The 21,660-nt window shown below is 35.3% G+C and overlaps 1 protein-coding gene and 1 pseudogene across 4 annotated transcripts; one reads left to right on the plus strand and one right to left on the minus strand.

The window, feature by feature from the left end:
• Positions 1-789: 789 nt before the first annotated feature.
• On the plus strand, positions 790-11,278 carry LOC145613596 (lipid phosphate phosphatase gamma pseudogene; annotated as a pseudogene). 3 transcript variants are annotated; one of them, XR_014106995.1, is made up of 2 exons: positions 790-1,799; positions 11,033-11,278. The product of XR_014106995.1 is annotated as a lipid phosphate phosphatase gamma pseudogene, transcript variant X1 (transcript). The 3 variants fall into 3 exon arrangements; XR_014106999.1 differs by having other exon boundaries at positions 11,060-11,278; XR_014106998.1 differs by lacking the exon at positions 11,033-11,278 and adding an exon at positions 9,837-10,194.
• A 7,553-nt stretch (positions 11,279-18,831) lies between these two features.
• On the minus strand, positions 18,832-20,453 carry LOC145625067 (uncharacterized). The gene is made up of 3 exons (XM_081678149.1): positions 19,974-20,453; positions 19,549-19,897; positions 18,832-19,466 (listed from the first exon to the last, which is right to left on the minus strand). Exons 1-3 carry the CDS (start codon positions 20,451-20,453, stop codon positions 18,832-18,834), a joined length of 1,464 nt encoding a protein of 487 aa, XP_081534275.1.
• Positions 20,454-21,660: the final 1,207 nt, after the last annotated feature.

The raw sequence follows: 21,660 nt of genomic DNA on the forward strand, positions 1-21,660 counted from the left end.
AAAATACTCACCTTAAGAGAAAGATTTGTTCTCCATCTCTCTTAAAGTAGAGAAAACTCTAGTTCAGCTTATGTCTGTTTAAACTTTCAGTTTGTGTGTGTGTTGTAATATATGAGTGTTGTAATCTTTTCAAATTAAATAAAAGTTTCGTTCAAGAAGGGAACTGTATCCTCTTGAACCTTATATATCAAATGAGTTATCTTTCTGTTTAAAAAGTTCCATCATAAACACAGTAAGAATTGTTTAGTTAGAGATTACGATCTAAGGTAGGAAACGAATTAGATCTGTGCTGAGCCTGATCTATGGAAGACAGGGTTGGGGTTAGCTATGTTGGTAAAGCTAGAAGCTCAGAACGCCGTAGGTTCCATTGTGAACTAAGTTCAGGTATTGGTCAAAACTCTCTAGTTAAAGAATTATTATTGCGGAGCATGGTGGGCTGTTAAACTGTTAAAATAATTTATTTTGATGTATAAGTAATAGAGTTGTGATAACTAGTACCGTTAAAAGTCATTAATCAAGAAACAAGCGAACAAAAATTGATATTAATAGATAAATAGGTTCGTTGGTATTAAAAAGGTGTTCGATAGTATCAAAGAAAATACCATCTAAGAGTTCGTTGGTATCAAAGAAGAGTACTATCTAGGCTTAACTTGGTTGTTGGTATATTATTATCGACATTAAAATCAGTAGCAAACTACCAATGACAAAAGTGTCAATTATAGTACAAGTGGACCCATTTGGTAGAGACCAAAATGGTCTCAAGTAGGTAGAGATCAAGAAAAAGCTCCATTTTCATGCCAATTCCACCATTAATCACAAATGGTTACTTCCTTCTAGAATCACTTCACGTTAGAAATTTGCTACCATTACATATTTACATTGCATCACTCTCCAAAAAAGTCACCGCTTTCAGATCCAATCGAATTTTCTACCGATTCAATCACCCCAAAATTCCCACTAATTTGCTCTCTTTCTCTCAATCAATCCCCCTATTTTTCTTCCTCAGTTGATCCCCAATTTCACTAATTCTGCAGCTCACTGAAATTGATCACAAACCCTAATTCCCAGAAATTGAATTTCAATTTGATCAACAATGTCGGCTTCGCCATTAAAGGCTGTAACTTTGACCCATGTTCGATACCCTAGAGGAGATAAAATTGGGCATTTTCTTGCTTGGATTTCTCTGGTGCCAGTTTTCATCAGTCTTGGAGGTTTCGTAGCTCATTTTTTCTTCCGCCGTGAATTGCAGGGTTTGTGTTTTGCTGTTGGTTTGATTATTTCTCAATTTATCAGTGAATCTATCAAATCATGTGTGCAACAATCGCGTCCTGAAACCTGTGCATTGCTTGAAGTATGTGAATCCCATGGTTGGCCTTCAAGCCATTCGCAATACATGTTCTTTTTCGCTACGTATTTTACGCTGTTGAGTTATCGAAAAGCCGGTTTTTTTGGTGGGAATGAGAATAAGTGGATTGTGGAAGTGATTGCTTGGTTTATGGCAGTGTTAACTATGTTTTCAAGGGTTTATTTGGGGTATCATACCATTGCACAGGTTAGCGCCGGTGCGATTTTGGGGACGGTTCTTGCGTGGTCATGGTATTGGGTTGTTAATAATGTTTTAATCCATTATTTTCCATTGATTGAGGAGAGTTACATTGGGAGGACGTTTTATATCAAGGATACTTCACATATATGCAATGTGTTGAAGTTTGAGTATGATAATGCAAGAGCCGCGAGGAAAAATATGACTGACAAAAGCAGCTGATTTTTCTGCTCCACGAAAACCCCGGGAGGAAAGGGTGAGTTGCTGTTCTTTCTATGCTTTTGTTGAGTTGATGATGCTTTGAAATGATTTTTAACTATGCATCTTGTTCTATATCACTATGATATGGGTTGAAGAATTTTTTATGGTGTTATTGCATTCATCTTATTCAATAAGTGCTATTTTGTGTAATGTTGCGCGAATATAGAATCTTCCAAACTCTATGGCTGGGGTAGTTGAAGATTAACGATTAAAGTAAAGATAGTTTCTCTATCTCAGGCGAATCAAATTAATCTAGTTGATTTTTATACCAAAAATTCAGCAATTATAATCTAAACACCAATTCAGCATCTCTCTTTGGAGTAATAGCAGTGCTAGGAATCAGGTTATTTTTTCAGAAAAAATGTAAAGCATGCAGATCAATTGTGTAATTGAGCTGAAATTTAAGAAGAGATTTAGAAAATAAGAGAATTAAGGAAAGCTTGATATAAGTTTGTACTTCCTCCATATCATTTTATATTGTTTACTTCTCATTTTTCATGAGAATTAATGAGAATGGAGGGAGTCGTAATGTTCCCAAATTGCATTAAATGAAGCACTTTATTGGTACAAATTGCTTTCACCGAAAAAATAAGGCAGCAGTATATGCATGGTTTGAATATGATTTTGGTTGCAATCGCAGTTGCAATGAACTAATGATCACGATTTCTCGGCAATGAAAATGTTGCATTGATCGCAAATCATGTCGTGATTGTTGTGACGTGAAATATGTGAATTTGATTTCAAAGCCTTTTGGAATTTATAATAGTTGTAAGCTATTAGAATAGTTAGACAAACCAATATGAGGCTTGAAGCCTATATTATGAAACAAGTAACTTTTGAGTAAAATGGGATGTGAGGTGGGGTTGGAACATTTGATTCAGATAAGATTTGTTGTTTTTAAAAAAGCAATGCACAAAATCGGACGATTTTGGTAAGAAAAATCCTTAACAATTTGGCCCAACCAAAACAATGTGGTTGTATTTTTACACCATGGTAGTTGGTTAAATACACATGTTTTAAGGAAGGATGTGCTTATTGTTTCAGCTAATAAAAATGAAGTAAACACAATTAATTTTTTAAAATTTTGGGTTACTAATGAGATTAACTTTCCGATAAAATAAAAAAAAATTGTGAAAACTTTATAGCTAACCCAACTTTGCTCAACTTAATAAACCCAATTTTCTATGTTAAACCTAGAAAAAAAGAGTAGTTGGTCAACTTCTCTAATACTTTTTTCTTGATTTCATTTCTCCATCAATTAAATTAGATTTTTCCTCCCAATAACCCAAAATGTGTCAATATCACACTCAATTAAATCTTCAATACCTCAATAAATGGCAACAAGAGATCAAAAACACCTTTTTGAAAGCATAGAGTTGCACGCTTTTAGATGTCGGAATTGTCATTAATGGACAATGGAATTGGTTGCGGAAGTGGTGGTTTGGTTATTGAATCTTCTTAACTCCTTAACCGTGTGAGTGAAAAGGGAAAGAAAAGAAAGAGAGGGAGAAGGAGTGGGAAGGGAATGAGAGAGGAGGGTAGAATGATGAATTTCCAAATATCTTTATTGTTAGAGAGATCAATTTCTTTCAATATAATCCCTCCATTTCTCTCCCCTCCTATCCCCTTCCATCATAATTTATTATCCAAATAAAATATATTACTGTAGACACGGAAATTTTATAAGTGTCATACATTAAATTAAATAAATTAATTTGGGTTAAAATCATATGAATGATCCATTTTAATTAATTTTGGCCCACTTAAATATATAATCTGAATTAATTAAATAAAATTCGGGTTATAAAATAAATTAAACGGACCAGGTTAAAAGACTTTTAAGTTATAAAATGGGCCAGGCCCAAACCTACTAAGTCCACTTAAGGGGTTCTCATCTCCTATAAATACACCATTCCTCCATCAGTTAAAGGGATCCAGAAATCATTATTCCAAGAGCTCATAAAACTCAAACGGAATTCTCTCTGAATTAAGTCAACAAGCATATCAAACTCGTGCCGACTTGTTCAAATACACTCAAACACATTTGAACGGGACTAAGCTTCAAAGCCCTCGTTCAGGTGTATTCAAACAAAACCCTTGAATATAGGTTGATCATCAAACGTCAACCTACATGTGTCACACACGTGTCATCGTCAAGCTGCGGAACAAAATCAGAGGACTTAGTTTATTTTATTATAAACTTTTATACAGAGATTGTACCCAAAAATCACATATTAATATAAATTCATTTGTTACTTTATTTCCCGTCTTTATTTATTTAGACTCGAAATTTGTGTTTACAAATTGGCACGCTTGGTGGGACAATTTTCGCTCTTCATCTCCACTCTTCAAGTATAAAAACTTGTAGATTTAATGGGGGCATACCAAATTTGCTTTCAAATTCTACAAGAAAATTTCGAGACCAAGTTGCATCCGATATCAAATCTCCACAACAGGTCTCGAGGGGGCAGTTGTTGACACCGAAATTTTGTTAATTATTAGGTGTCAGATATATGTAAATAAGGAGATAATATCAAAAATTATAAGATATTTATCTTCAGAATCTCATAGATTATTATTTTTTACTCTACGACACTCTATATAAAGAGGGTCGTTTATAGGGTTTAATTAGGCTCACATGGAATAAATCACAAAGACCCATCTCCTCCCTACTACCAAACATTGTAGGTACATAGTATGGATTTAAGCCGACAAGGCCCCGTACTATAAACATATTAAAACCCTACCCCTTTGGAGAGAGGAATCAAGAGATCTACGAGAGTTGTAACCCCACAAATTATCAATGAAATAATTGTTCCCTTATATTTTTCTACCTCTTTAATATATATTGCAGGTTTGAAAATTTGTGTTTACAATTACATCTCTCCATTTCCCTTTCCTTACTTCCTTTCCATTTCAATCAATCCAAACAAAGTGTAATTCTAACATGTCTTTATCCTCTTACACTGCTCTCAACATTAATAATCCTGCTAATATCAAAATCCTCTTATTTCAACTTGCTTCCTTTGATTTTGTTGACGAGAGAGAACTTGAAGGATGAGGAGAGAATTGAATTATTTAGTGAGGATTTAAAGATTTGAGAAAATTCTTGAGGGTTGGTGCTTATTGGTCTTGATCAATCAAAAATCACAAAGCTTTTTATTTTTTTTTTTAATTTTTTAAATAATTTTATTTTATTTATTTATTTTCATGAAATTGAAGAGAGATAGCACATTTTTTTTATGGTCCTTGAGAAAATTGAAGAACAAGGGAGATACATTGAGAGAGGGAGAGATAACGCTTAATATGTGGAGAGAGAGACTGAGAGTGATACCGGTCAGATGAAGTAACAGGTTAGATTTCAATCAAATATTTCGAAAGAATCAATGCACTTATGATATTTATTTCAATAAAATATCATTGGGGCAGCATATTGTAGACAAGTGGGGTATTTTGGATAGTTTATACAAATACTACCTCCGTTACACGTTAAGTGCAACATTTTCCAAAAAGGGATGCTACATATTATCTGCAACAAATGAAAACTTTCCTTTTTTAGTAAATTTTTTTGTTTTAAATTACCAACCTACCCTTACTTAACTTTAATAAACACATCAAATCATATGTTATTAACTAATCAACCAAAATTAATTCATCACTTATTAAATTCCAAACCCACATTCTCTCTCCTTACTCACCACCACATCCACCACCAAGACCACCACTTTTTCTCTCTCCTCCCTCTAAATCACCACCACTTTTTCTCTCTCTTCTTTTTCTCTCTTCTATCACAACCACCGCTGCCCCTCCTCGTCTGAGTCGCTGCCCCATCTCCCCCTTGTTAGAGTGTCACCATCTTCTCTTCACATGTAAAGCTGTCACCATAAATTGAAACCCAAAAAAGAGAATTTGAGATTGAGCTTGAAAACTTAGATCTAGAGCAAAAATGGTGAAAGATGGAACGATTCCAGAGGAAAGGTGTGGTGGTGGTTACAGGGTGGGTGTGGGGTAGCTTCGCGGTGTGGATGCGAGTTAGGTGGGGTGGATTTCGGATCTTGGTGGTGGCGAGAGGGTTGTAATGGCAGGTTTCGGGCAGGTTAGTATGCTGGTATGGTGGTTTTGCTTTGTTGGTATGGTGGTTTCGATTGTTGGTATGGTGATTTCGGTGGTTTTTGGTGGTTGGTATGCTGGTTTCTATGGTGGTTGTTGTGGGTGGTGTACGCAGGTAGTGGTGGACTGGTGGTGCAGTAGGTGGTAGTGATGATGGGATGGAGCTTTTTAATTAATTAATTATCCAATAATCACATGCCCATACTTTTGTTGATTAGCTTTTTCATTTTTTTTTTGGGAAATGTGTAACCCCCTTTGTTACACTTAACATGTAACAGAGGTAGTATACTGGATAGTTTTGTCCAAAAATTGTGATAATTAGGAAACAAATTAAAGATCCGAACCAGCATAATTTTGCAACAGCCAAAGAAGAATACAAGCACTTTCTTATGGCACTAATCAGTGTAAGCACTCCAAGTACAAACTACCCGCATACTCCTATTTTTGTTTTTCACTACAAATTACCACGAGTGTCAATACAAGCATGCTCTCTTTTTTAATACTTCATTTCACTATAATTGCAACACTTTGACTTCTACATTTTTACATTGATTGACTTTTATGATTATTTAAGGAAAAATATTATCATATGTGATTTATTTTATTTTATTTTATTTTTTATTTTTTACTTTATGCTTTCATAATATCAATTTGTTACAATTTTTACATATTGATAACATTTCTCTTTTATTTAAAGTTTTGACGAAAATTGGCCTCTTGGATCAACGTATTTAAGTATTTAACCACACCTTTTTGACCTATTTTCTTATTTTCTTATTATTAGGCTAAAATTTATCACCCAACTAATGCTTTGTAAATTATTTCTATCACACTTTTCAATTTATGGTTGCAAAGTACTAGTGAGGAAAAGGGACCATTGGATGAATTGTTAAATCATCTTTTAAATTTTCTATCAACAAATTAAGGGATTTTGGGATCATCAAAGAGTAGCTTCATAGTATACTATCAAGTATAATTGTTAATGTGATTTTATACAATTGAATGCTATGCCATAGTAGTTAATACTAGATGATTTTTAGGACATTTTAGAATATATAACACCTCAAAAAAACCCAAAATTTGATTATAACACCAAAAAAAAAAAGACTGTTTCACCACCACTTAACTTTGCCATCTAAAAAACCGTAAGTTGGTCCCACACTGTACATGTATTAATCATTTATTAAATTAAAAAAAAGAAAAATTAAAAAGAAGAAAATAATTTTTTTTTTTTTAAAAAAAAGAAAAACCTTAAAATGCTAACCCAGCCACCTTCCCACTGGTTTCCATCGCTGTCACCCATACCCAACCCTCGAACTGCGAAATTGTTGACGAACCTCTGAAAACGTTGTCAACCTACCTTAACCCCAACCTAAACCAGCCCACACCATTGCCAAACCGCCGTATCCCCAACGACGTGCTGAAATAGCAACATCACCCCCCCCCCCCCACCATCGCCGAACTCCTCTCCTTTCCCCTACCCAAATTTGTCGTCAAACCGCCGAAATCCCAACCCACACCCATACCCATACCCATACCCAAACCCACAAACTGTCTACTCCTCTCACCCTCACTAACCCAAACTCGTACCAAGAAACCAAATCGAGGCTGAGGTTGGGGTACGGTTTGGCTGAGAGGGTGGTAGGCTGGATTCATCTGGTCGGGGGTGGTCGGCTGGGATTAGGTGGGTTGGGGTGACGGCGGTGGGAACCGACGCTGGTGGTAGCTGGGTTAAGATTTTAGGGTTTTCCTTTTTAAATATATATATATATATATATATATATATATATATATATTTTTTTTTTTCATTTTTTTCAACTCAATAAATAATTGACACATGTAAAATGTGGGACCCACTAACGGTTTTTTGGATGGCAAAGTTAAGTGGTGGTGAAATCAATTTTTTGGGTTTTGGCGGTGTTAATGTGCTATAATAAAAGTTTTAAAATTTGTGGTGTTGTAATCAAATTTGTGTAATTTTTGTCGTGTTATTTTCTAAAATATCCTGATTTTTATAGCAAAGGGAATAAGATAAAGCCACGGATGAATTGATACAAATCAAATAAATAAAAATTAGGAAAAATTAGAAAATAACACCCAAAAATTGTCACGATTTTGATAATAACACCACCAAAAAAAAAAACTTAGATTATAACACCACCAAAAAACCAAAAATTCTGATTTCAACACCACTTAACTTTTTCATCCAAAAAACCGTTAGTGGGTCCCACATTGTACACGTGTCAATTGTCCATTGGATTAAAATAAATAAAAAACAAAAAAAAAAAGAAAATTAAAAAAAAAAGGAAAACCCTTAAAATACCCAGCCACCATTGGCGCCGCCATTCTTACTGCCGTTCTCCAACTCAGCCTCCACCGCCGTCACCCAATCCCAACCGACCACCCTCGACCCACAAAACCACCCAGCCGACCACCCCTTAACTGCCGAAATCAGCCCAAACGTACCCACGAAAGAACCCGAACCCCAATTTGGTTCAAGGTGAGGGTGAGAGGAGTAGGGCGGTTAGTGGGTTTGGGTATGGGTATGGGTGGGTCGGGGTTTCGGCAGTTTGGCGACGACTTTTGGTTGGGTTTGGTAGAGGAGTACGGTGGCTGGGCTGGTTAGGGTTGGATTTGGGTGGTTTGGCGATGGATTCGGGTCGGGGAGACGATAATGGGGGCTGGGCTGGTTTGGGTTGGGGTCTGGGTGGTTCGGCGACGGCGGGGAGACGATGATGGGGCCTGGGCTGGTTTGGGTTGGGGTCTGGGTGGTTCGGCGATGGCGGTGAGACGATGACGGGGGGTGGCTGGTTTGGGGTCTGGGTGTTCGGCGACGTCTTGGAGACAGTGATAGGGGCTGGGTTGGGGTGCCGACCATGGTAGGGTTAAGTTAGGGGTTGGGTTGGGTTGCCGGCCATGGGCGCCGGTGGTGGTGGTGGCTGGGTTAGGATTATAGGGTTTTTCTTTTTCTTTTTTTTTTTTTAATTTTTTATCCAATAGTTGATTGACACGTGTACTGTGTGGGGCCAACTTAACGTTTTTTTTTTTATGGCAAAGTTAAGTGGTGGTGAAAGCAAATTTTTGGTTTTTTTTGTGGTGTTATAATAAAAACTTTTTTTTTGGTGGTGTTATTATCAAAATTGTGACAATTTTTAGGTGTTATTTTCTAATTTTTCCTAAAAATTAAAAAAAGAATGAATCAATTTTTTGTATTCTAATTCTCATCATGATTCATGAACAAGTGCAAACATCTTGTCAAAACCAATGTTAGCCACTTAACAGAAAATGACAAATGATAAAAACACTTGTTTTAGGCCCATTTTTTTGCCTTTACTGGTCACCGAGTTTATTTTCTAGTTTGTCGCCAGATATCTATTTTTATTACTAATTGTCGCCTGAGAGATTCTCTTTGCTAAGTTGCAACTTACCCTCTATTGTTTTTTCCCCAATTTGGTCAGTTTTTCCTGGTCATGTCTTGCTTTGCTCCTTTCACCTTAACTTTAATGTTTTTAATCTCTGTTTGAAATTCTGCAAAGTTATCTCCATAACACTAATCAATCCGCTCAGTATCCTTGGAGACATAGATTTTCTTCAATTTCAGCCCCGATTTTTGATGAATAAAATCAACTTAACCCTGTTAAAAACTTAAAAACTTTCAAGGTGAACAGTGGTGCTTGTTTATTTGCAGCCTTGCTGCCATAGGCTGTAGTGCAGGCATTGGATGTGGGGAGATTTGGAGTTTATTCCATGCCTTGCCTTTCTTATATAAATATTTTTATAACTTTTGTTGTGGTGGCTAGTTTTCGTAAACAAGTCTTCTCAATTCCATGCGATATTTTGATATGTATATATGACCATGCGTGTTTTGGTCATTTTGATATTCTTGAGGTTTAAAACCCCTGTTCCATCTTCCTCTGCCCAGCTCTTTTAGGTCTAAGCAAATAGAGAATAGAGGGAGTGGTGCATGCGTTCGTAGGGAGGGGCATAGGAATGGATGAAGTGGGAAGGTGCTGAAAGTACTATTATGAGACGGTGGAGTGAATGAAGACATTATTCATGCAGAAGGAATAGGAAAGGGAAAAATGCTGGCTGACAGAGAGGAGAGGATACATGTGTGAATGGTTTTACTGAATATGTATTAACCTGCCAAAGTCATTAAAGCTGAATTATTTTATTTTTACTTTTTCTTGTTTCATCTGCTAGCATGTGACTGATTTTGCGTTTTTCTGAAATGTGCTGCAAGAATATTTATATCTGTTATTCTAAGCGTGTTTACATCAGTTCTGTTATGGTATATAGAAAAAACAAAAAATAATTTAGGAATTGACATGTTATCAACTGTAGATCAAATGTGAAATAATATTACATACAGAAGCATCATTTTGGAACCAAGGTGGGTGAAGATTTCCTAAATTTCTTGTAGTTGTCATTGAGAATTCAGATAGTAATGTGAATCTAGACTCTGTGAATTTGGATATTAGATGATGAATGGATAAGTTCACCCACATTGCATATTCAGAAGGATTTCCCTTTTATATGCAATGAAGTTCAAAACTTTCATGATTGTTTCGATGAGGGATGGACTAATGTGGCTGACCTATTCTTTTCAGTGTAAAGTTTATAACAGTTCCGTTTTCAGAGGTGTAGATGAGTATTGGTTGTGCGTAATATTGGTGTTGATAGTTTCTTTTCTCTTGCAACGGTCTTGTGAGAGTATGTGACAGCCCTTTTTTTTATGCCGTCATATGTGATAACAGTGTTTATGCCTTCAGTCATATGTAGTGATCATATTGTTTAAAGAACAAAACAATACTATATACTTGGTACTCCTTCCGTTTTTAAATACTTGCTCCATTTCTCTTGGACACGCATGCCGATGCTAATCTTTGATTACTAATATCTTTAATTATCAATAAGTATAAATTCTAACAATTGAAAATTAATAATCTATTCATTGAGATGATTCCAACAAGTACCCATAAGATTATATTTTTTCTTATGTATAAATCACAAACATTAGTCAAAGTAGGACAAATGAATAGTGTAAAAAATAGAAATGGAGCAAGTATTTAAAAACGGAGGGAGTATTAAATAATTACATTTTGCCGTCTGTACCAGGTAATTTGTTTGGTTGAATGGTTTTAGGACACCCACATTATGGAAGGTTGCATTATGCTTAATTTGGCAATGTGAAGCTGGAAACTGGCTGGAGTTTTGCGTGTACGGCGATGGTGAGGGGCTATAAACACCATCATACTACTGGATAATATATTTATTTTCTGTTTTTGTTTTTGTGTAATGGAAGTTATAAATACACTATAGGATATTCAATATGGCAGCTAACCAAGGCAAGATCATACTCAATGATTTCCTAAGAGTTTAACCCATAACACTTACAATGAAAGTAAGGCAAGCTAACCAAAGTAAAAACAAACAATAGAACTCAAATGGGACTTTTAAATGAAACCAATGCTTTTCCTAAAAAAAAAAAAAAAAAAAAAAAAAAAGGAGAAAAAAAAAACCAATGCTAGTAAAGTTATAAATGCTCAAGGATATCCAAGGATAGGTCAAAAAGTAAACCATGCTAAGCATAGAGAACTAAGAAGGCCATATCACTTTTCCCCCCAAACGGAATTTACTGCATTCTAGCTTCAAATCCATCGTTTCAAGTTGGCATCTCATGGAAAATGAGAGATATAAGGTTAGCTCAATGTTTTGGCATGACACATTGGCTTAATAGGCTTGAGTTTATCTCCTCTACAGACTTTGAACCTTGACCCCTAAGGTCAAAAAGTCTTTTTAGGTTGCAATGTTTCGGTTATGGGTCAAGGGTGTGGAAAAATATGGGAATTTGTAGCCCTACTAGTATAGTAACCGGGCGTTGCACGATAGTGATAAGTAATTTTTCCATATTTCTTTTATATATTTTGTTGTTGATAAAATAACTTGGCTTACTTTTTAAAAAATAATAATAAAAAAAGGGTATATAAATATTAAATAAAAAACATGTACATAGTCCTTTTTTAAATATGTTTATTATTTATTGTTGCATTATAATGTTTACTATAATGTTATATAAAATGTTATAAAATGATGGTTAGACAAAATACATCTAATGTTTCATATATGTTTAGAGTGAAAGCTTAAAAAATGTATATAATTAGCTATCAATATCTAATATTGTTTTTTTTTTTTTTTTTTTTTTTTTTTTTTTAGACAACAACAATATCTAATATTGTTGTATATTGAAAAGTTCAAAAGTAGTAATGAGTATATAACAATATTGATGTAAAAGTCAACTTTCGTATTTTTAGTTTTAAACCTACTTAATCCTAAAATCTAGCAAGTAAATAAAAAAGGGAAAAAAATAAAAAAAATAAATAAATTGATGATATCATAAGTAAATTTGGAGGGAAATTTTTTAATGAGAGCTTGACACGTAAGACAGTTTAAGGAATTAATGATATTAGCACGTTTTGTTTTAATAATAGTTTATAGATTTGTGAAGCAAATGAGTGATAATTAATCCTTGAACTAAAAAACACTTAAGTATAATATACCACATTGGACACATTGTTAAGGAAAACTAAAAGTTTGTTTGGTATTGTTTTTAGTTTTCAGTTTTTGAAAACCAAAAACTAAACACAGGAAACAAGAATAGATGTTTTCACTTTTCTGTTGTCAGTTTTTAAAATAATCATAATCTCAATAAGTTTGACTAATTTTTTATTCATTATATGACATATATCATATGATTTAAAAAAAAAATAATTAACCAAAAAACAGAAAATCACAATAATGCCAAACGAACCATAAATATATCGTTTTCTTCTTTAAACAATACAAAACCATTGAGGCATAATTTATTGAACAGCTTACAAAATACATTATTTAAACATGATAATAGCTTGAAATTACAAAATGGAAAATTCAGAATAAAAAAAGTTCCAAAGGCCCATTTAGATGTTACATAAAGCAAAAGGATCACATTAATAAAAAGAAAATAATTTTTTTTTTTTAAAAAAAAAAAAAGAAAAGAAAGAGGAAGGAAGATCACTTAAATGACATACATATACACATACTTCTTCGTTCAAATTCAAGTATCAACGTGACTATTAATACAGGATATAAGATGTATAATTTTATGCCAATGCCAGTCTCAAAATCAAGGCTCGGAAGTAGTTTCACGAAGGATCACTCGATTAAAGCTTGCACCAAGCAAGGCCAGGTTGTCGCCTAGAAGCATAATTTCAGCAGATGCAAAAGCACCAGTCATGTGGTCCAAGTGGCTACTTTTGCTGCTAGATGCATCCAATTTTTGTACAATATCACTCCATTCCATTTTCATGAGCTTAAAGTTTCCCAGCTTCCACGTACACCTAAAAAAAAAAAAAAAAAAAAAAAAAAAACCATATATAAAACAGAATTACATAAAAAGTAAAGTTTTGAAACAAAATTTGGCAAAATATTTGTGCCGTACTTTTTTAATTGGAAATTTTGACATTTGCTACTAGGAAAAACGCCTCGATTCACATTTGTTACCATTTTAAATATTTTTTTAATTTGCTACCACTGAAATCAGAGTTTGTTAGAAATTACTACCCATGTCTTACTTAACAATTTCCGTAAGAGGGGCCAAACCACCGTCCAGCCACCCCCACTGCACCCCCTCTCCCTTTTCCCCCACCCCTCCCCCTCTCCCTTTCCCCCACCCACGAAGCTAACCCCCCTCCTTTCCCCCCACCACGAAGCCAACCCCCACCTCCCTTTCCCCTACCCACCGAACCAACCCCCCATCGAATTCAGCCCCCCTCCACTGGAATCGACCCCTCCCCTTTTCGGCCACCCCTAAACCACCACCCCAAAACCACCATGAGTGAAACCCTAAAACCTGTTGAGGGTGGTTTTGGGCTGGTGGTTTAGGGTTAGGGGTGTCGGTTTTTGGGTGGGGGAAGGGGAGGGGGGTCGCTTCCGATGGGGGTAACGGGGAGGGGGGCTGATTTCGGTGGGTGGTGGGGTTGGCTTTGTGGTTGGGGGAAAGGGAGGGGGGTTGGCTTCGTGGGTGGGAAAAGGGGGGGGGGGGGTGGGGGTAAGGTCGCCGACCGCCGTCAGGGGGGAGGTGGAGGGGTGGCAGTGGGGTGGTTGTTTTATTATTATTATTATTATTGAATTTTTTAATAAACTTAACGAAAATCCTAATTTAGGTGGTAGCAAAGTAAAAAAAAAAAAAAAAATTAAAACGGTAGCAAATTGTGAATCGAGGTGTTTTTCCTAGTAGCAAATGTCAAAAAAAAAATTTCATTTAAATATTTTGACATTTGATACTCTTTATAAGCTCTACTTAAACAAAATGTAATGTGTGAAATTGTTAGAATCCTTCCTAATGAAATCTTACAATATATATTGTAACATCATCTTTTTATAATTTTTATCTATTCCATCCGTTTTTTAAGTGTTGCACTATGACCGACACATAATTTTAACTTAATTAATTGATCATAATATAAAAATTTGTAAGTGGGGAAGATAATGTATTAAAAAATTGTAAGAATAGATTTGAGGAAAAATAATAGTATCAGGTTTGATTAATAGTATAATATTAAAATGGGAAAGTTTGTCAAGAAAAAAAAGTGTAACACTAAATAAAAAAAAGTTGTATTTGGTTAGTGTAACAGTATCCAAGTTTACTTAATAGAAGATATGTTAACAAACTTAATAGAAGATATGTGTCAAGTAAAAAAAATGGTTGAAGGATACTTTGTGTTCATCAGAACTCTCAGCCTTGAACCAAGCTAAGAGATATCCAAGTTGAAGAAGATCGTTATCAAAGGTGCCATATATCACTGCAGCCTTACAACATATGATCACAGGGCCGGGTATTGGAACATGAGGAAAACCCTGAGCCTTATGCATAAATGCACCAGTATCATTACTCCCACCAACATTCGTAGAATCGTAGGTGGCTTCACTTCAAAAACTCCAGAGCCATCAAGAATTTTATGAAGCATAATTGGTCGACTTTGTGAATTTTTCATAGCACCTGCAACAGTAGCAAGTGGAATATCGATTGCGCCTTGGTTGTTGGTTTCTAACAAGGTCTGCGCCACCTTCATCACCTCATTGATTGTTGCTTTCTCTTCATCGGTTAATTGAGTTACATCATGGTCTACTGGTTCTGTTGAAGACATTGTTTCCTAGTTTATTGATACCTTCACAAGAGAAAATAGTATTAGAAGACCAACTCTATCAGATAAATCTTAAACTGATGGTTGAATTCCAAAATTAGTTTATATATTTAATCAATATTATATAAAGCAACCTGATGTAATATTATGAATCAAATATGATCAATTTGTCATCACAAACAGTTCTTTTCTAGATGACCACAACACATTAAAAAATAATGAGGTATTATTTAAGAGGTAGGAGAAGTAGAATATTAGACTTTGTTCTATTTATATTGGAAAGTTTGTCTAGAAAGGACATATATGTTCACTATTTTGTCTGGAAGGATCTTATATGTTTAAAGTAGTCTAAAGGACCTTATTAGTTTATAAGTTTATATTATTGTTTGGGGGATCTTGAGATTGGAATTCGGCAATTAGAAATAATAATCCCAACTTTCAACAATTTTGGTAGAATAATCCCAACTTTGGATTATACTGGAATAATCCCAACTTTCTAAAAACTTAAAAAAAAAAAAAAAAAAAAAAAAAAAAAAAAAAAAAAAAAAAACCTAATAAAAAATCTAAAAAAAAAAAAAAAAAAAAATCAGAAAACCAACCCCATTACCCACCCCAACCACGACCATCCCCTCCTACAACGGAAACCCACAACTCCGGCCGCCGCTATTCAACCCCATTGCCCACAGAAACCCCAGCCGTCCTTCCCCCTTGAACCACCACCCTCAAATTTCCCCTGAAACCTAATCTCCACCAGCGCAACCACTCCCAAAACCCACAAAAACTCCTCCTTATTGTCGAAAAATCCTAGCCGCTTAGGGTTTCGGGGTGGTGGGATGTACGCTTTGGGGTTTTTGGTAGTGGGGAGGGGTTTCATCGGTGGTTTCGTGGGGAATGCTTAGAGTTTCGGGGAGGGAGGAAGAAGAACGCTGCAGAGGAGTTTTGCGCGGCTCGCCGCTTGAGAAAGGGACGGTGGGGGTTTCATTGGTGGATTCGGGGTGGTGGTATCGTGAGGAATGGGGGAGATGTCGACGCGGCGGAGATTGTTTCACCCATGTAACCGGAGGGGCGGCAGGTTGGGCAGTGGGTGGTGGTTATGGTGGGTCGGTGGAGGAAGGGGAGGTTGACTAGTGGTTGGTATTTTTTGGCTTTTTTATTTTTTTGTTTATTTGTTTTTATTTAATTTTTTTTTTAAGAAGGAGCAATTTGACTAGTGGTGGTTAGAAGAGAAAGAAGGAGCAATTGGAGAAAAATCGTGGAAAAAAAAGAACACGGGGGTAATTTTTTAAGGTCACGTGAGAGGTCAACGTCAGAGAAAAAAGTCAATTGTTGCCGGATACCGACCTTAAGGTCTCTCTAAACAACAAAATAGTCTTATAAGGTTCTTTTAGACCATTTTAAACATATAAGGTATTTCCAGAAAAAATAGTGAACATATATGTCCCTTCCAGACAAATTTTCCATTCATATTTTACGTATAGAAAATAACGCATATTTTACGTATGATTAGAATAATATTTAGCAATAATTAGATAAACACAATTGTAATTAAATTAATTAACATCAAGTTTTTGGCAAGTCTTGTGTATGGCTAGCCACATGGAGTGACCATATTCGTTTATAAAAATAATTATTATTCATTTGTTAGGTAACCTTGTTTATTCATATGAATAACCCCATAAGTTCAAAAAAGCAACATATATATAATTTAGGAGCGACATCAAATAATAATAAATAAAATATTTAGTAACTCCATGTTTCTTCGAGTAATCTCTTTTCTTTTATGTTGGCCAATGAAAAAATTAACGAGGCTTTTATCAAAAGGCGAATTTGTAATTAAATGAAAAAAAAGTACCGTTCATGGTAAAATCGCTAGCATCATTAGCGGTTCTGCAATCAATATTATAATGGTGTTAGTGGTTTTACCATGAGTAGCGCAAACAAAAAAAATAAATTTTTTTATGGTAAAACCGCTAACACTATTAGCTGTTTTTCCTTGAATATTACAAATTTGTCACCGTGATAAATAACTCATGTTTATCAAGGTGATAAACTTGTATTATTACAAAACTAACATCACTTATTTATGAGATTGATCCCAATCTATATCTATACTTAGTATTTAAAAACACAAACCATAAATCTATACTAAGCCACATGTCACCATGCATAATCACTCACATGCCACATGTCACCTCCCTTAATCCTTTCTTTTTAAATTCCCATTTTAATATAAAAGCAAAATATATAAATAATGTTTGAGTCTTTAATCTTTATGCATTCTAAAACTTACAAATTTAAGTAAGAAAATTAAGTGTTTCATATTCAATATAATAAATTAAAGTTAAACTAATTAGTGTTCATTACATTAACAATAAAATGGTCTTTTCATCTCCTAAACTTAAATATAACTTAAACCAATGTGTCATTTCATGCCCTACAATATCTATGTATATATACCTAACTAAATTTCACACAACAACGACATTTTTCAAGAAAAAATAACCTAAGTAACAACCCGTGCATTGAACGGGTCAAAAGGCTAGTTTTTCTTTGAAATATCTAACCCCGCATGCATTATGGTGAACCCTCTTGCTTATCACCATAAACTTTAAGATTCAGTTAAATATTTTAAATCTAAAGTGACAACACTGCACGACTATTCATACAAAAGAATTTATGCTTTAATTATATACGCACACAAATATAAATATTTGTTTTAACTAAAGTAGACTCTATAATGAATCTACGGCTATTTCACCAAATGCCACTGAGCATTTTGGAAATTCACCAAATGCGATCCAACTTTTCAAAATTCACCAAATGCCACTCACAAACAGTACAATGACATGACGTGCCATTAATGAGGTTTGGACGTTAACAATCCGTTATTGCAAAACTTATTTCATGAAATGCCACTAAAGAGTTTATATATTTCACCAAATGCCATTACTTTATCAGGTTTTACACAAAACACCTCTGTTTTAATGAGTTGCAATGGCTAGTTATTTTTGTAACATATTTTAATTTTTTTGGGGGAAAACTAGCCGTTGCAACCCTTTTTTTTATATAAATTCGTCCCTAAGAACACACAAAGGCAGTTCTTTGTTATCTAATCATGAGTTTGTTATCAAACACATCTTCCTCAATAAATGAGTGTGCATATGTTAGAGTTCTAAACAAATTTTGCAAGTGTGGTAAGAAATACGCAATTAGAAGCTCGGAGTCAACATGTAATCCACAAAGGTTGTATTATAAGTGTGACTCATGTAATAGCTTCAAATGGTGTAAAGCTCAAATTCAAGAAGCAGGTCAAAGTAGGGGAAGCTCATTTGTAAGGGATGACTCAGCACAAAGCAACTTGTATGAAGAAGTGAAACAATTGAAGAAGAAAATCAAGCAACAACAAAAAGTTTTGAATTGTATAATGAAATTAGGGGCACTGATGTGTGTTGTAATTGTGATTGTAATGTTGAAATGAAATGGATTAATGTAATTTGCAATGAAATTTAATAAAGAGGGAAATTTAATTATGTCCATACTATAAAATAGCTTCCTGTTTATACAAAAAAAGCTTCCTGTTCAAAACATAGCTAACTGTTTGCATCAGTTTCCCAAAAATATAACATGGACATGTCAAAATAAACAACACACCACACACTATAGTGATTATGTTCAAAAAATACATTGAATGTCCAGGCTGTGGGTGCATTAAGAAGGGGAGTTGCTGTCCATTCATGCTGCTGCTTTCTTTGATTTCTTCTTGGGATGAGAGGCGACCTTTGATGTGGTTGCTTCAGCTGTTGAGGTTTTTTTCCTAGATGAACAAGTCAACATGTTGTGCCCCAATTCACCATATAAGCTGCACTTAACTGTAGAGTGCCTTTTCCCTTTTCTAGCTTCATTTGGCCCTATTTTTCTTTGCTTTTTTGGTCTTCCTGCAGATCTTTTTACCATTTGTGGTAATATCTCAGGAAGGTTGACTGATGGCCAATGACTTGGGTCAGGCATTGGGTGCATATGCTCTGCATAAGTAAGCTTGTATGCCTTCCCTTTGAAGCAAGGAGCTACAAAGTCTGTAGGTTGTAGCCTCTGGTGATATATAACCCTTAGAACATGTTTGCAAGGGATCCCTGAATGCTGCCACTTCCCACAGCCACAAGTGCCTCTTCTTAGCTTTATGGGAAAATGCACATGTTGGTCTCTAACCTCAAATTCATCACCACCACAAGGGGTTGCATAGCATAGCCTAGACTCATCTGATCTTGCTTGCAGAATCTTTGTGGCATACTCAGTTAGGTCCATATCCCCCATGCCCATAGCTTTGTCAAACCTTGAGCCAATCCTCTTCATTTCCCATTGCCTTATTGCTGCAATACAACATTGACACAACACTTTCAATACAAAGAATTCATTTGTGTTAAAGCAAATATTTCTGTGTTGTGTGGTTACCTTCAAGTAATCTCAGAACAGGGAGATCTCTGTAGGGTTGTGTGCATGAGTTGAATGATTCTACAAAATTTGTAGTGTTATGATCACAACACAATGCAGGATCAAACTTATGCCTAGACCAAACCTCAGTACAACTCTCTAAGTATTCAACAGCCTTAGGATTGTACTCATGTATTTTCTTCATTGCTTTGTTGAATACATACTCATTATATGCATCTGCTGCAATCCAGAAAAGCTTATGGAAGGCCGAACCACTGAATCCTTTGGCCTTGCAGTTTGTATACAAGTGCTGGCAACACACTCTTCTTGTTGCTCTGGGGAATGTTTCATGGATTGCTGTGTCAACACCCTGCATGCAAAGCTATCAGTTAATACCTAAGACAATATATCATCATTAAAAAAAAAACTTCTGAAAGGTGGCTTACCTTCATCCTGTCAGAGATGAAAGTCCAATCATCTCTACTGCAGCCTTCCTTGTCAAATAGGATTTTCAAGTTCCTTAGGAAATAACCCCAACTGTCAATGCTCTCAGTCCCAACCACTCCATAAGCTATGAGAAAAATCTCATTGTTCCCATCAATCCCAAGTGCAGTCAGCAAGATTCCCTTGAAATGTCCACTTAAGTGAGCTCCATCAATGCCAATTATGGGTCTGCAGCCCCTCAAGAATCCCCTACATTGGGCAGCAAATGAAAAAAAACAAGCCTTGAATCTTGGTGGCTGATTTGCAGTTGATTCACCCCAACTGACCAGAGCATAGTTCCCTGGGTTAGTCTCTCTTACCATTTCAGCATACTTAGGCAGTAGTGAGTATGCCTCTCCAAACCCCCCATGAATCCTCTCCTTACACATTGCCTTCACCTTGTAAAAGAGCCTCTTTTTAACTTCAATCCTGTACCTTTCCATACAAAGTCTTTGTAAAGACTCAACTGGGATGTCAGGATTTGCTTGAATGTCTAACTGCAGATGTCTACATAGCCACTCAGAAGTTACAACTGGGTTAAGCTCCAGCCTTCCACAACTTCTATGCTCCCCTGTTGTAGGCGTCGCTCGAAGTACGCCTACGTTAAAAGCATGTGGTGAATATGCTTGGCACTCTTAGGAAGTAGGAATCGACATAATACAATTAGGGACAAATAAAGTAGGGAGCCGCCAACAAGTTTTTAAGGAACTTGTAAACCGTTCACGGATCATAAAAGGCAACCACGAATAAAGGGACAACGAAGGCAACAACGATTGACTCGTGAAGGTTACACCCCATTCATAATCCATGAGATTACTAACTCCATATGGTTCGGAACCACGAAAGGAGGATCGGGGATGATGGTACGAAGTGAGTCATGGAGTCACATTCGCCCGTATTGGCCTCTACTCGATTCTTATAGTGAAAAGTGATTCCTGCGATCTCAAAGGCATACAAACAAAATATTTAATTTGCTCCAATCTATTATTAAGCTAAATTGGTTGAATATTAATGCAACATATAATTCTAAAATATTGTGATCACTTGATTAAACAACAAGATTAAAAAGGATCCTAAACCGGTTGTCCAAATTATCTTATTAGGCGTGATTTCCAATTACATATTCCCTTTAAACATGCAATATAGTGATCAATAAATAATAATAGAATAAACATTAATATTGGAAGCAATTTAACAATAATGGCGTTAGTCAAATTAAATATAAAATAACCTAATCATGATACTAGAAATAAGAAAATAAAATAAGAGTAATTAAATTAATTAATTACTCACATTCCGCGCGTTCCTTTAAATTGCTACATCATGCATAAATTGTTAGTAACTTCAATAAAAATATAAAGTAAATGGAAATTAAATTAAATTAAAAGTAGAGTTGATTTGGTCCAAACCCTCAGTTAATTATACCTTTCACACCTTGGTTTAAGTATAGAACTTTAGGTATTGTATGGACTCCTTGGAGTGCTTAAGGGAAGAATGGTGTAATTAGGAATATAGGTTTAAGGCTTAGAATATGAGAGAGAGAGAAGAATTTTGGTGTAAAAGAGAGGAAGAGAGAAGGATTTGATGATCAAACTTGTTGATGATTGAAAAAGGGGTGATATGACCTCTATTTATAGGGGAAAAAGAGGG

Source organism: Chenopodium album, chromosome 3 (genome assembly GCF_948465745.1).
Source record: "Chenopodium album chromosome 3, dcCheAlbu1.1, whole genome shotgun sequence".
Classification (NCBI taxonomy): Eukaryota; Viridiplantae; Streptophyta; class Magnoliopsida; order Caryophyllales; family Amaranthaceae; genus Chenopodium; species Chenopodium album.

Excerpts from the sequence above, each read along its gene's own strand:
- LOC145625067 (XM_081678149.1), bottom strand. The coding sequence starts at position 20,453 with ATGGAAAGGTACAGGATTGAAGTTAAAAAGAGGCTCTTTTACAAGGTG. Across the intron at positions 19,898-19,973 it reads TCATCTCTGACAGGATGAAG|GGTGTTGACACAGCAATCCA; the intron begins GTAAGCCACCTT and ends CTTTGCATGCAG. Across the intron at positions 19,467-19,548 it reads TGTTCTGAGATTACTTGAAG|CAATAAGGCAATGGGAAATG; the intron begins GTAACCACACAA and ends GTTGTATTGCAG.